General features: G+C 54.9%; 1 protein-coding gene across 9 annotated transcripts in view; it reads right to left on the bottom strand.

The window, feature by feature from the left end:
- Positions 1-420: 420 nt before the first annotated feature.
- The window catches only part of ELOVL1 (ELOVL fatty acid elongase 1), a 33438-nt gene continuing 21654 nt past the window's right edge, over positions 421-12204 (bottom strand). For 6 of the 9 annotated variants that reach the window (XM_077823730.1, XM_077823734.1, XM_077823729.1 and 3 more), the window contains 7 exons: positions 6115-6310; positions 5300-5490; positions 4995-5075; positions 4521-4577; positions 3521-3626; positions 2953-3089; positions 421-2511 (listed from right to left, as the gene is read on the bottom strand). In XM_077823730.1, coding sequence (XP_077679856.1) covers positions 2251-2511; positions 2953-3089; positions 3521-3626; positions 4521-4577; positions 4995-5075; positions 5300-5490; positions 6115-6160 — 879 coding nt within the window. In that variant the 5' untranslated portion in view covers positions 6161-6310 and the 3' untranslated portion in view covers positions 421-2250. Of the gene's footprint in view, positions 2512-2952; positions 3090-3520; positions 3627-4520; positions 4578-4994; positions 5076-5299; positions 5491-6114; positions 6311-8120; positions 8197-12204 lie in introns of all 9 variants that reach the window. The other 3 variants (XM_077823732.1, XM_077823731.1, XM_077823733.1) reach the window with 1 other exon arrangement.

Raw genomic sequence — 12204 nt, 5'->3', positions numbered from 1 at the left:
AACCAATCTGGGAGATTTTAATAGGCTGCTCAAAGTCCGGTGGCACAACAGGGCTAATGCAGGCTCTCTACCTACCTTGTCACCGCATGGTTCCCAGAAGCAACCCGGTATGTCCTTCTGGATTCTAGGCACAGGGGCGGTCGGGGGCTCTGCATGCTGCCCCCACTCCAAGGGCCAACTCCACAGCTCCCAGGGGCCGGGAACCGCAGGGGTGGTACCTGCGGGCAAGGGCAGCATGCAGAGCCATCTAGCTGCCCCCGAGCCTAGGACCGGACATGTCAGTCACTTCCGGGAGCTCTCCAAGGTAAGCACCGGGCAGCCTGCACCCTTCATACCCTCCCACACCCCAACCCCCTACACTCTGAACCTCTTGGCCCCACCCCCAGCCCACACCCCCTCCTGCACCCCAACCCAGTGAAAGTGAGTAAGGGTGGGGGAAAGTGAGCGACGGGGGGGGGGAAATGGAGTGAGTGGGGGGTGGGGCCTTGGAGAAGGGGCAAGGTAGGGGTATGGCCTCAGGCAGGACAAGCGTGTTTGCGTTTGTGCCATTAGACAGTTGACAACCCTATTCCTGTCCCTACCATTGCTCTTCCCAGAGTGCTCCGAGAGTCCAGCTGCAAACGATTCCAGTATCTGCTGCCTTGTTAACTCCCTCCTAGCCACAAGCAGCTGCCCCCAAGGCAGCAAGTTCACTGCAGATGCCTGCTGGCTCCCTGGTGTTCTGCTAGGGCCAGGCACTTCTCTTAGGAGCTTTCAAACCCCCCCCCCCATCTCCGTCTAGCTCAGGCAAGGCTGGGAAGGGTCACTGAGTTCACACTAAAAAGAGATCCTGGAAAACAAGAGGGTAGAGCCGCTTCTCCTTCTGTCTTTATTTCTGGAGATACACAAAAGCAGCCTGGCTTGGGGCGGGGGGGGGGGGGGTGCTCAAGGCCCTCTGCTTCCCCCACAGGATGCATACCCAACAAGGCTTTGACTACAGCCAGAGTAGGAGATGCCCACTGAGCAGCTGCTGCACTATTCCTGAGCGCAGGAACAGGCCCCTATGCCCTCCCAGTGGAAAGACTTACAAGGCACAAAGGGCACTGCTCTGGGAACCTGCACAAGGGACAGCAGGGGCACTGGCAGGAAGAGGGCTGGGGCCATGCTCTGACCTCCTCCCACTGTGCACATGGCTGCTGGGCTTCAGTGCCCAATGCCACAGCAGTGAGGGAGCAAATTCCAGGGGAGATTATTGCTCCAGACTTGAGTTTACATGTATTAAGCAGAGGGAGTCAAAGCACAGCTGCTCCCATGCTGGACCAAGCCACAGCCTGAAGAGGCTAGCTCTCGAGCAGCCAGCAGAGGCATAGGCTGCCACAGCTGGAATAGATTCTCACCCCACAGCCAGCCAGGAAAGAAGGATGCAGGCAGGCAGGCAGGCAGGCAGGCTGGGAACATGCGCTCTGGGAATGGCTTTTCCCAAGTGTCAGCATGGCCCATGTGTGTGCAAGGCACGGGGTGAAAAGGGTCAGCTAGTGCACAGGAGCAGTAGGCTCAGCCTCACATTCAAGTAGTAACCAGAGGGGTACCTGGCCCTGCACCCAGCCTACCTGTCCTGGAGTGCCGGAGCTCTCAGTGCAGGGCCCAGCATCCCCTCGCTATGCATACTGGAGCTGGGAGGGAGCAGCGCAATGAAATGGAATGAAGTGGCAAGGACAGATGGTGAATGGGGAGGACCCGGGGTCCTTGAGGTGGGAGTGAGGCCCAGGGCCTTACACTCCTTGGCAGCAGTGCTGAGAGCAGAGGGGCACAGGGAGCACCTAGAGTCAAACGGAGAGCGACTCCCCTCAGTCACACAGGGCCCAATACATGGCAAAGGTGGGGTGGGCTCCATGTTTGGTCCTACTCACCATGGAGCAGCCTCCTGGGGCTGGAAGGGGGCCCTGGTAGAAGGGGCAGACAGGCACTTATGGGGAAGTTCCTTTGGAGACAACGGAGCAGGGCTGTAACCCCTCTACCAGTGATGCAGGTGGCTGCCCCTCTGATCATGTGGCAGGAAGCAGCAGGAGCCTCCCCTGCACTGGTGGGAGCAGCTGCCCAGAGCAGAAGGGCCACGCCTGAAGACAGACAGGGCAGCAGGAAGCGGGGCTGGGCACTTGGGGTACAACAGTCTGTAGGCACTTGATTTGGCTAGTAACGCCCAGGAGCAGGGGGACAGTCCCAGCTACCTCTGCCCCGGGGCTCTCATTGGCTCTGGGAGGGCCTGGCCCTCTAGTTGGTTTTGACTTTGCCGTTGGTGACAGCGCTGTTCTCGTGCAGGCTGCTGCCGTTGTGCTGGAGCGGGGCTGGGTAGTGGGCCCCCTTGGGCAGCCGCTTGCCCTTGGTGTAGGAGTGGTACCAGAAGTTGGAGAAGAGGATGAAGAAGATGGTCCCATAAATCCAGATGAGGTGGATGAAGATGGGATACTGGTACTGGCAGCTGGGCATGAAGTAGTATTGGGAGATGTGGATGGAGACGATCACGAACTGCGCCTGGCAGCCAGCGTGGAGTATGTGCAGCGGGGAGAGGGAGGCAGAGAGGGGACTGGTTACTCATGAGGGGCGGGGGGGGAGCATCTCCACCCGAGCTACGCCCCCTCCCCCAAGCCCGTGGGAGAGCACAGATTCACACAGGGCACCACCAGGGTGCCCCTGGCCAGGGCAAAGGCCCAGCCCTTCCCAAAGCAATGCATGGAGCTGCAGACCACCGCTGGCCACAGCCCCCAGACAGGCGCAGCCTGCTAAGGCTCTCCGTGTGGGACGGACACAGCCCCGTCTGAACTCTATAGTGAGGAGTGCTGGCCCTGCCAGAGGCTGGCATGGATCATTTCCTGAGCGACCCTGCCCCCATGCTGTGCCTCCACTGGCCCCCACAGAAACACCCAGCTCCAGGGTGCATAGGGCATTTGCGGCTGCCGCACAGCCCCAACTCACCAGCTGGACAGCTGTGATGTGCTTCTTCCACCACAGGTACTTCTGACAGGCAGGCCCTGCCGCCGAGAGCCCATAGTAGGAGTACATGACGACGTGCACCATGGAGTTGACCATGGCATGGAAGGAACCCATTCCCCCTGCCGGGCAGAGAAGAGGTAATTGTGCTGGGGGCCACTCCCACACTCTGGTGCTGCGCCCCCCCACCTAACAGGGGCACAGGCTCCATGGCTCACGGATGACCTTACTGCAGCAAGCCAAACTGCACTACAGCCCTGCCCATGCCCACGCCGGGCTCTCAGCCCCCACAAATGGGGAATAATGGGTGTGAAGAGTGGGCAGGGAAGGGGGTTTGACTCAGCCACTGGCTGAGAACGGGGGCAGCAGCCAGGTGTGGGAAGACTGCATGCACTCCTACAACAGCAGTGATAAGATCTGTCCTCCTTCCCCGTGGGCCCTGCAAGGGAAGAAGAGCCCGAGGCCAGCGGGGCGGTGTAGGCCTCTCACTGGGAGACTGGGACCAGATCTCCTCTCCCCTCACTGCAGGGCAATTCAGTGTGCAAGCCCTCACCTGGGCCAAATTTAGCCCCCCACCACCAGCTCCAAGGCAGGACAGAATGGTGGAAGAGGTGCAGGAAGGTGATCTGCTCATTCTTCTTGCGCAGGACGAAGATCACCTAGAAGCAGAGAAGCAGGTGGGTGGCCGAGTCAGCAGAAGCTGGAGCAGGTGGGACAGGATGGCTATTGAAAGTGCAGGATTCTGCCAGGGCTCTCGGGAATCTACAGTGAATGCAGAGGCTCCAACAGCAGGGAGGGTCCTTCCAAAGCTAGGGTGATATGTTGGGGAGAACCCACTGCCAGGCACTTCTTGTCCTGCATCCTGAGAACATCTGATTCAGCAGCCACCAGGGCTGATGGTGACAGGCTTACCTGGGTGGTGCCAATTCCCAGTAATCAGTGACTACCTGCACAGCCATCAGGGAAGGTGGAAAAACTGCAACCTGCCCCCACTCCGGAAGGGGAGAGCCTGGTACTGGCATGAAAGGAAGTATTCACCTCCCATGGGCTGGGCTTATTGTTTGGATGGGTCCTGGCTCCCCCACACTCATTTCCAAAGCCCAAGAGAGGAATCTCTCGTCACTGCTTCAGGGCAATGACCTGGCATGAGGTGTAGGGAAGCTCCATCACTGGCTATCAGCCAGGATGGGCAGGGACACAACCCCACGTTCTGGATGTCCCTAAACCTCTGACTGCCAGAAGCTGGGACTAGATTACAGGGGATGGATCACTCAATAAATTGCCCTGCTCCATTTACTCTCTGAAGCACCTGGCAAGACAGGGTATGGGACTAGGTAAGTCATTGGTCTGACCCAGTGTGGCCGTTCTTATGAAGCTCATTATTCCCAGTCTCTGTATTTTTCCCCCCCACAGGCACTGCTGAGGCCCAGCACGGGGGTCTGACCAGGCTTATTTGGATTTGCAAAACACTCTAGAAAATTTGGAGTGCTGGGGGGAGAGTGAGGCCAGGGAGAGGGTGCCCGATTACCACTCCCCGAGGATCCATCACTTACCGTGTCAGTCAGCTCAATGAACTTGGAGAAGACAAAAAGCCAAGATACACGGACCATCTGAAACACGAAGAGTGCGTGTGTGTCAGAGACTTAGCCATGCCCACCCAGCTCTGCCCTGGGGCAGGGTCCCCCACTCACCTGCAGTCCAACCCACCCAGACAGGTTCGTTTCCTGCAGACAGCAAGGGCCAATAAACATCGGGGCGGTGAGACTTTCCTCTGTGGTTCAGCAGATGGACCCCTGGGGTTCTGCAATCCCATACCTGGCACACACACCCCCAAACTCTGGAGGGCACTGCCTCTTTATTCAGCTCCGTGCTGCTGGGTTATAAGCCACAGGAGACACCCAGCCGCCATCTTGGGCCAGAGGTCCCCAAGGCCAATGGCTATGGTAACAGGAAGGAAGCAGTTGCATGCTGCCCAGGGCCTGTGATTAAGGGCCCCATTCTGCTTGCAGCAAGAGAGAAGAACTTACCCGAAGGGCCTTGGGGTCCTGGGAAAAATCCACAGGGTCACATCTCCAGGTGTATCCCGTCAGCCAACCTGCCATCAGGAACTGCAGCAAGGGGACACCACCAGACCAGGTTCAGCACACACTACCCCACCATGCCCACCCTCCCCCTCAGAGAGACGGCAGGCTGAAGCTCCCAAGGCAACCACAAGGGGGTGCCTCAGTCACTGGGCAGCCAGGTGCCCTCTGCCCAGCAGCTCGGGTTCTCCAGGGGCAAGGACTGATGGCACAGGTGCCTGGCACAGACTGCACGGCCGTTGGAACCTCACCTCATAGACTATGTAGAGTGAGAGGCCCACCAGGAAGAAGTTGTAGACCACCATGAACTTCTTCAGGTCTAAGGGCTTCCTGTTCGCCATCAGCCAGGGGCCCAGGGACAGCACAAAGTAGACATAGCCCAGCAGGATCCCCATCATGAGGAAGGGCGACTGCATCAGGGGATACTCAGCTATGCGGGGGTCTGCAGGGAGAGGACCAAAGGATGCGGGTAAGGACGAGACCACCCCCCAGCCCGAGCGCCTGCTTCCCTTTCCCTGCAGCCTCGACTCTGCCACTGACCTACAGCGTGGCCCTTGGAGACCCCCTGCTCCTCCTGGGCAATCATGGTTACACGGCGCTCAGGGAGGGAGGTGGTTGGGAGCACCTGATGAACCCCAGTAATTCCTAATGCACATCAGGCTCCATGGTAGCCACAAACCACTTTGGGTGAAGGCTCCACTCAAGGACTTCTCCCCTGCCCCTCAGATGGCATCACAATATCATGGAGGCACTAAGAGCAGGAGCAGCCCAAGACACCCGAAGCAGAGCAGGGGTCCCACAGTGTGGCTCAGTAACGGGGACACCCCAAGGGCATCAGGATCACAGAGCAGGGGTCCCGGACGCAGCATGGCTCAGTAATGGGGGCACCCCAAGGGCAATCAGGGCACAGAGCAGGGGTCCCACAGCATGGCTCAGTACCAGCGTGAATTCAAGAGCTGTGGAACTGGATTCCAGTGGGTGTGGTGATGGCCAGCAGGCAGGGCTAGTCAGCTTCCATGGCACTCAGCTCTCTGGCCAGCAGCTGGGCATGGAAGGAAGATCTCACCTGTTCCCTTCATGAAGTCCCGGTACATTGTTACAATCGCTTCCATAGCAGCTGGAGTTCTGCAGAGAGTCAGGGAAGGGTCAGGTTTTCTGGGCTCAGGATCCCCAGCTCTCTGTGGTGAGCACTGAGCCTGCCGATTTACCCAGGGTGCGAGCTTCACCGTAAAATGTGAAAGTTCACCAAGTGCCACAGTAACCTACAATAATAAATGTGATGGGAAAAGGTACACAAGGGAGATTTGTTTGAATGAATTCACTTTGAGGCCCATTAACGTGGTGCCTCTCAACCTTTCCAGACAACTGTACCCCTTTCAGGATATTGATGTGTCTTGTGTACCCCCAAGTTTCACCTCACTTAAAATCTACTTGCTTACAAAAATCAGACCTAAAATACAGAAGTATCTCATCACATTACTGAAAAATGCTTACTTTCTCCTTTTTATCACGTAATTATAAAATAAATTGATTGAAATGTAAGGGCAATAGTTATATTCCAGTGTATAGTACATAGAACAGTATAAACAAGTCATTGTCTGTATGATATTTTAATGTGTACTGACTAGTGCTTTTTATGTAGCCTGTTTTGTAAAACTAGGCAAATGTCTAGATAAGCTGATGTCCCCCTGGAAGATATAAGAACGGCCACACTGGGTCAGACCAAAAGTACATGTAGCCCAGTATCCTGTCTTCTGACAGCGGCCAATGCCAGGTGCCCCACAGGGAATGAACAGAACAGGTAATCACCAGGTGAATCCATCCCCTGTTGTCCATTCATAGCTTCTGGCAAACAGAGGTTAGGGACACCATCCCTGCCCATCAAGACCTCTGGGGGTACCCCTGGTTGAGAACCATTGCACTAATACATCTCAATAATGGAGTTAAAATTATGCCATGTGAACAAGAGAAGTGTGGGACTGGAACTCAATGGACCAAAGTTGGTGCACTGGAAGTTCGCCCTAACCAATGAGCAAAATAATGAGGGACGGGCTATTCCACCCACCATCCCTTCTGGAGTCCTTAAAATAAAAAGGGGGTTTTTTTTGTTTGGGGAAGGGGGAGAAATGAAAAAGCTGTCTGACAAAACCCCCGGCTGACGGAAAAGAGGAAGACGCCAGCTTCATCATCAGATCTGCCATCCCCACTGGGATCCCAGGAGGCATCACACCACCACTGGGCCCTCATAGTCCTGATCCTGATGATGTTCGTAGCTACTGGTGTGGTGCTCTGCTCTTGTTCGATGATGGTAACAACAGTCGGCTGCGTGTGTGTTCCCTCTGTGTGCTGCCCCAGCTCTGCGCAGATAGCTGACACAGCAGACCCCGAGAGAACCCCCCAAAACCAGACTCTAGTAAGGTACGAAGGAACGCGAGCCAGGTTTACTGTCAGATGAAGCACAGTGATAGTTCCCTATAGACTCTACACAGCATACTACGAATGTGTGCCCCCTGGCAGTGGACACAGCTCAGTCAGGGGCGGGACACTCCACTGCCCCCTAGGCTGGGCAAAGGTGTGCACTCCCGGACCAACTTTTATACCGTTGCAAGACGGATTACTCCTCTACTTCAAACAAATCTATCCATCATGTTGTCCTTTTGACGCTGTCTTTAAGATGCACCTGCCTGTTCCTTATGTCTGTGGAGTGTTTTGATGCCGTTTTGCTGCAAGTTCCTCTTATTAGCCCTTACGTGTATGTGTGTGCACGTGCTTTTAACAACCTTTTCTTGCCAACTTCTGTGAGTGGGACCTGCCTCTGGCTCGCAGCCCAGCTTTGCTTAACACTGCCTGGAGGTACTTTGGTTCAGGCTTCAGGCCTCCGACACAAGAATTTATGTTTCAGGACCTCCTCTTATTACACCTGAGAGCTGTCCTGACCAGACCAGGCCAGGGAGAGGGACCCAGATCACAGCATCACCTCCACCAACTTTGGCCATATCCCCAATGTCACCTGGAATGTAAGAATATGTCATCCCTCTCTTCCCTCCCACTCATGTGTCCTTCCTTCCTCACCTTACTTCTCTCCTCTCCTCTCTAATCCGTCTGGCTTAACCTGCCAGACTGTCAATTTTGCAACATGGCTGTGAGCCTGTAACAAAAAGACAAACAAAAGCAATGTCCCAAACAGCCCAATGCTGGTACAAGTTTGCCAGGCCTCAGAATGGTTAATGGAGTCAAGTGCCAGGCCTATGTTTCCCCAGCAGCCAGGCTGCAAGTGAGTCAACAGCAAAGACAGAAGCTGCATTTTCTGTCTTTGCTGTTTTCTTCTCCCTTCACTGGTTTTGTCTGGTCTTTTCTTTTGGAAAGCAGGAACAAGTGCTACCAGAAACAGCAGCGCCAGCACCATTCAGCTGCCTCCTTCTCTTCCCCCCCCAGAAGGGCTGAGAGACCAAGCACCAGGTTTCCCTTTTAAAAATTCTATTGCTAAAAACCCAAGGGGAAAGAAAGAAAAAGAAAAAAAAAAGGGGGTGGTTAAAAGAGAAGCCTCAATGCGTTAGCTGTTTCTCTTTTTCTGTGTCTTTAATAAAGAGATTTCTAATACTGTTTGCGCTATAGTCTTATGCAGGCTGAGGGCTCTCTAGCCAAACCCCAAGCCTTGTTTAAAATTGAACAGTGCCAGAGTCGTGCTAACACCTTCCCCTACATCATGCAGATGAGGTCGCTTGCCACGATTATCTGGGTATCTCACGGAATCATTTCCCTGCCATTGCAGGGAGCCCAAGCACTGGTGCGCCTCAATCCCCCCCATTCTCTGCCTGTGGCACATCCTAGGCTAGTCTTTTGTGGGTCTCGTTTTGGTTGCTGGGCAAGCGTGTGGCTGCTGGTGGTCTGTGATACACAGGTCAGCCTAGATGAGCCGTCAGGCTCTACTTAAGACACTGGAAGAGCCCAGCTGCAGCACCACCCGCTCCTCCCCATCAGGCTGTTCTCAGCCTGCTCCGTGCTGCACAGCTCAGCCCCTGTCCGTGGCAGTACTGAGCCATATGCGGCCCAGGCCTCTGTGCCATTGCGCAGGCAGGGCTCAGTGCCAGTCACACCTAACAGCTTCACTCTGTTCGCTGCAGCAGAGAAGCCACTTGCGCCAACCCAGTTCCCAGAGCTGGGCCATCTGCACCCCACAGCGCTACCTTCCCCCTCCCCATGCAAAAGGGGCTTCTTCCCAGACCCTGGCCATACCCGATCCTTCACACGCCTGAAGAGAGACCTCAGCCCTCCATGTGGCTTCAGCCCGATTCCCTCACCCCACTCCTTCAAGCACTCACCCAAAGCCAGTCAGGGTGATCCCACCCCTCACACAACAGAGCCAGAACAGTGCCACGGCACCACCACCCCTCCCTGCTGCTCACGTACCCAGCAGCTGGAGGTCTGAGCAAAATGAAGTTATTCCTGCCAGGACAAGGGCAAAGAAGGGAGGGGCCACAGCACATGGGCCCTGGGACATCAATGGCCACTAGAACGCTGAGCATAAAGCTTTGAGCTTCTGCAGGCCCCAGCCAAGGAGGGACACAGCCCCCGGGCAGCAGCACCCAAGGCAGAAGAGCAGCAGGGCTGGGTGAAGGCTGCCAGCTCAGACAACCGGATACCAGCTTGCTGGTGTCCAAATCCCATGCACGGCTCCCCAGGACCTACCCCTGGCCTTGGAGGATGCTAGCCACACGGCCCCAGGACTTCCCAGCCCACAGCGCTCCTATTGACCTCATTCCAGCTCCCCTCTGGAGGAACAAGATCATCTCCAGTGTGAAGCTGCTGCACTGCCAGACAGTCGTCCACACAGCTCACTCTACCAAGCACACAGCAAGCCAGATGCTCTCCTGGAAATGGGACAGCAGGCGTGGAACAGCTCTGAGGACAGTCATCTGCAGTGCCCTCCTCCACCTGCCTGAGGGGTGAGTGGGACAGGAAGGGAGGGGAGAGTGTGCCTGGCATAGCTCTGACACACTCAGTCAGAGCCAGCCCAGAGAGGGAGCTTCCACAGCTCTCCTGCCAAAAGACACACTCCACCCACCCACTTTCTACAGACAACAGCCCTCTCTCTGCAGCCACTGGGCAGGGTAGGCCCCAGCCTCTGGCACAGTGAAGGGCCCCAGTGAAGGCACAGACAGACCCCACAGGATGGGGGATGCCAGCCCCCAGCAACCAGGCAGGGAGGACACTGGCACATAGGAGAGATGGCACTGAGCTCTCTCCTAGAGAATCACTGCTCGGCTCACAATGCCCACCCCACGGGCAGCAGCTCCTCCTCCACGGGGTAGTTACAGCAAGAGTGACCCCACCCCACCAAACTGTATAGCCACTGCCCCCCTTCAGCATCCACCTCTGATGAGCTGTCTGGGGCCAGGGTGTTCGGGGAGGGCGACTTGTTCAATCCCCCCACCCCCACGGCACCTACGTGAGGGCTTGTCTTTGCTACAAAGTTCACCCAAGCTCCTTTGCTGCAGGAAGGTGAACTACGAATTCTGCCCAGCGAATTGTGGAAGAGTTGGTCTGTCCTGGTGGGCATGGGGGAGAAGGGAATCGTGGGAAGGCACTGGAGGACGAGGGGCATTCATGTGGCGCTAACAGGCCATTCTGCGCTCTGGACACACGCTAGCACGACTCACATTAATAGATTCCAAGCCCAGAAGGGACCATTGTTGCTCTAGTCTAACCTCCTGCATCACACAGGCCAGAGCCCTGCCCTGTATTTAATTCCTGCTTCAATTCCAACAGCTGTGCTTGAGCTAGAGCATCTCTTCTGAAAGCATCCAAACTTCACTGAACCGTTTCCAGGGATGGCGAACCCACCACAGCTGTCCCAATGGTTAATGACCCTGATTGTTCCAGCTCGGCACCTTATTTCTAGTCCGAATTTGTCTAGCTTCAGCTTCCACCCATTGCACTGTGGTAGACTGGTTAGCCAAACTGAAGAGCCCTCTACTATCAAACATCTGTTCCCCATGGAGGTATTTACAGATGTAATCAAATTACCCCCGACCTGCAGTAATGACAAGGAGCTCAGGCTCTTTAGCTTGAGTCTCTCAATATAAAGTATTGGAAAATAAGGCCTTAATCTTTCTCAGGGATCTTCTCTGAGCACCCTCCAATTTTTCCAGATCTTTCTTGGCTTGTGGACAGCAAGACTCTACCCAGTGTATTTGGCACTGGTGTAACAACGAGAGAGAATAACCTACTCCTTAAGATTCCCATTTCTACATCCAAAGATTGCATTAGTCCTTGCAACTCCCAGCCTTACCCCCAACCAGCTAATTTGAATTAAACACACCATTGAAGTTTAGGGGCAACATGCCAGCTATGGACCACAGCATATGCCCCCAGAAACCTTTGCAAAATCCTCTACCTAAACTAAGTGCAGAGGAGTTAACTCACGTTCTCTGAAGACACATCCATACAGCAAGAGCTCTTTAGGGCATCTTGCCTGCCAGCTCAGCAATATAATCAAAGCCTTATTGCTATCACCCGCAAGAATGATTAAACTATTAGAAAACCTGCCTTATAGTGAGAGTCAGAGCTCAATCCATTAGCTTAACAAAGAGAAGGTTAAGGGGTGACTTGATCACAGTGTCTAAGTATCCATACGGGGAACAAATATTTAATAATGGGCTCTCCAGTCTAGCAGAGAAAGGTCTAACACGATCCAGTGTCTGGAAGTTGAAGCTAGGAATAAGGTGTACATTTCTGACAGTGGAACAATGCACCAAGGGTCGTGGTAGATGCTCCATCACTTGTAATTCTGAATCAAGACTGGATTGTTTTCTAACAGATCTGCTCTAAGAATTATTGAATTGCCTGCCCCCAGAGTAAGCCCAGCAAGAAGCTCAAAAAGCCTCACATCACATTTCCTATCACTCCAGAAATCAGCAGGGCATCTCTTTCCCTGAGACATGCATTCTCAGCATGCCATTCATGAGTCACTGCCCTGATGAGGGGTGCTGCAGCACCTGGTGCCAGCCCAGAGATAAGGCACAGTATCTCTCACACACAGTTAGTGCTGGCTGAGCAGGGACAGAGATTCTGCTGCCTAGGAAAAGCAATGCACTGAAAACAGCCAAGCACTTTAAAACGGTAGGAGCAGTTGCCAGCAGGAGTCAGTTCTACC

This window comes from Eretmochelys imbricata, chromosome 8 (assembly GCF_965152235.1).
Source record: "Eretmochelys imbricata isolate rEreImb1 chromosome 8, rEreImb1.hap1, whole genome shotgun sequence".
NCBI lineage: Eukaryota > Metazoa > Chordata > Testudines > Cheloniidae > Eretmochelys > Eretmochelys imbricata.
This window is presented reverse-complemented; position numbering and strand designations above follow the sequence as displayed.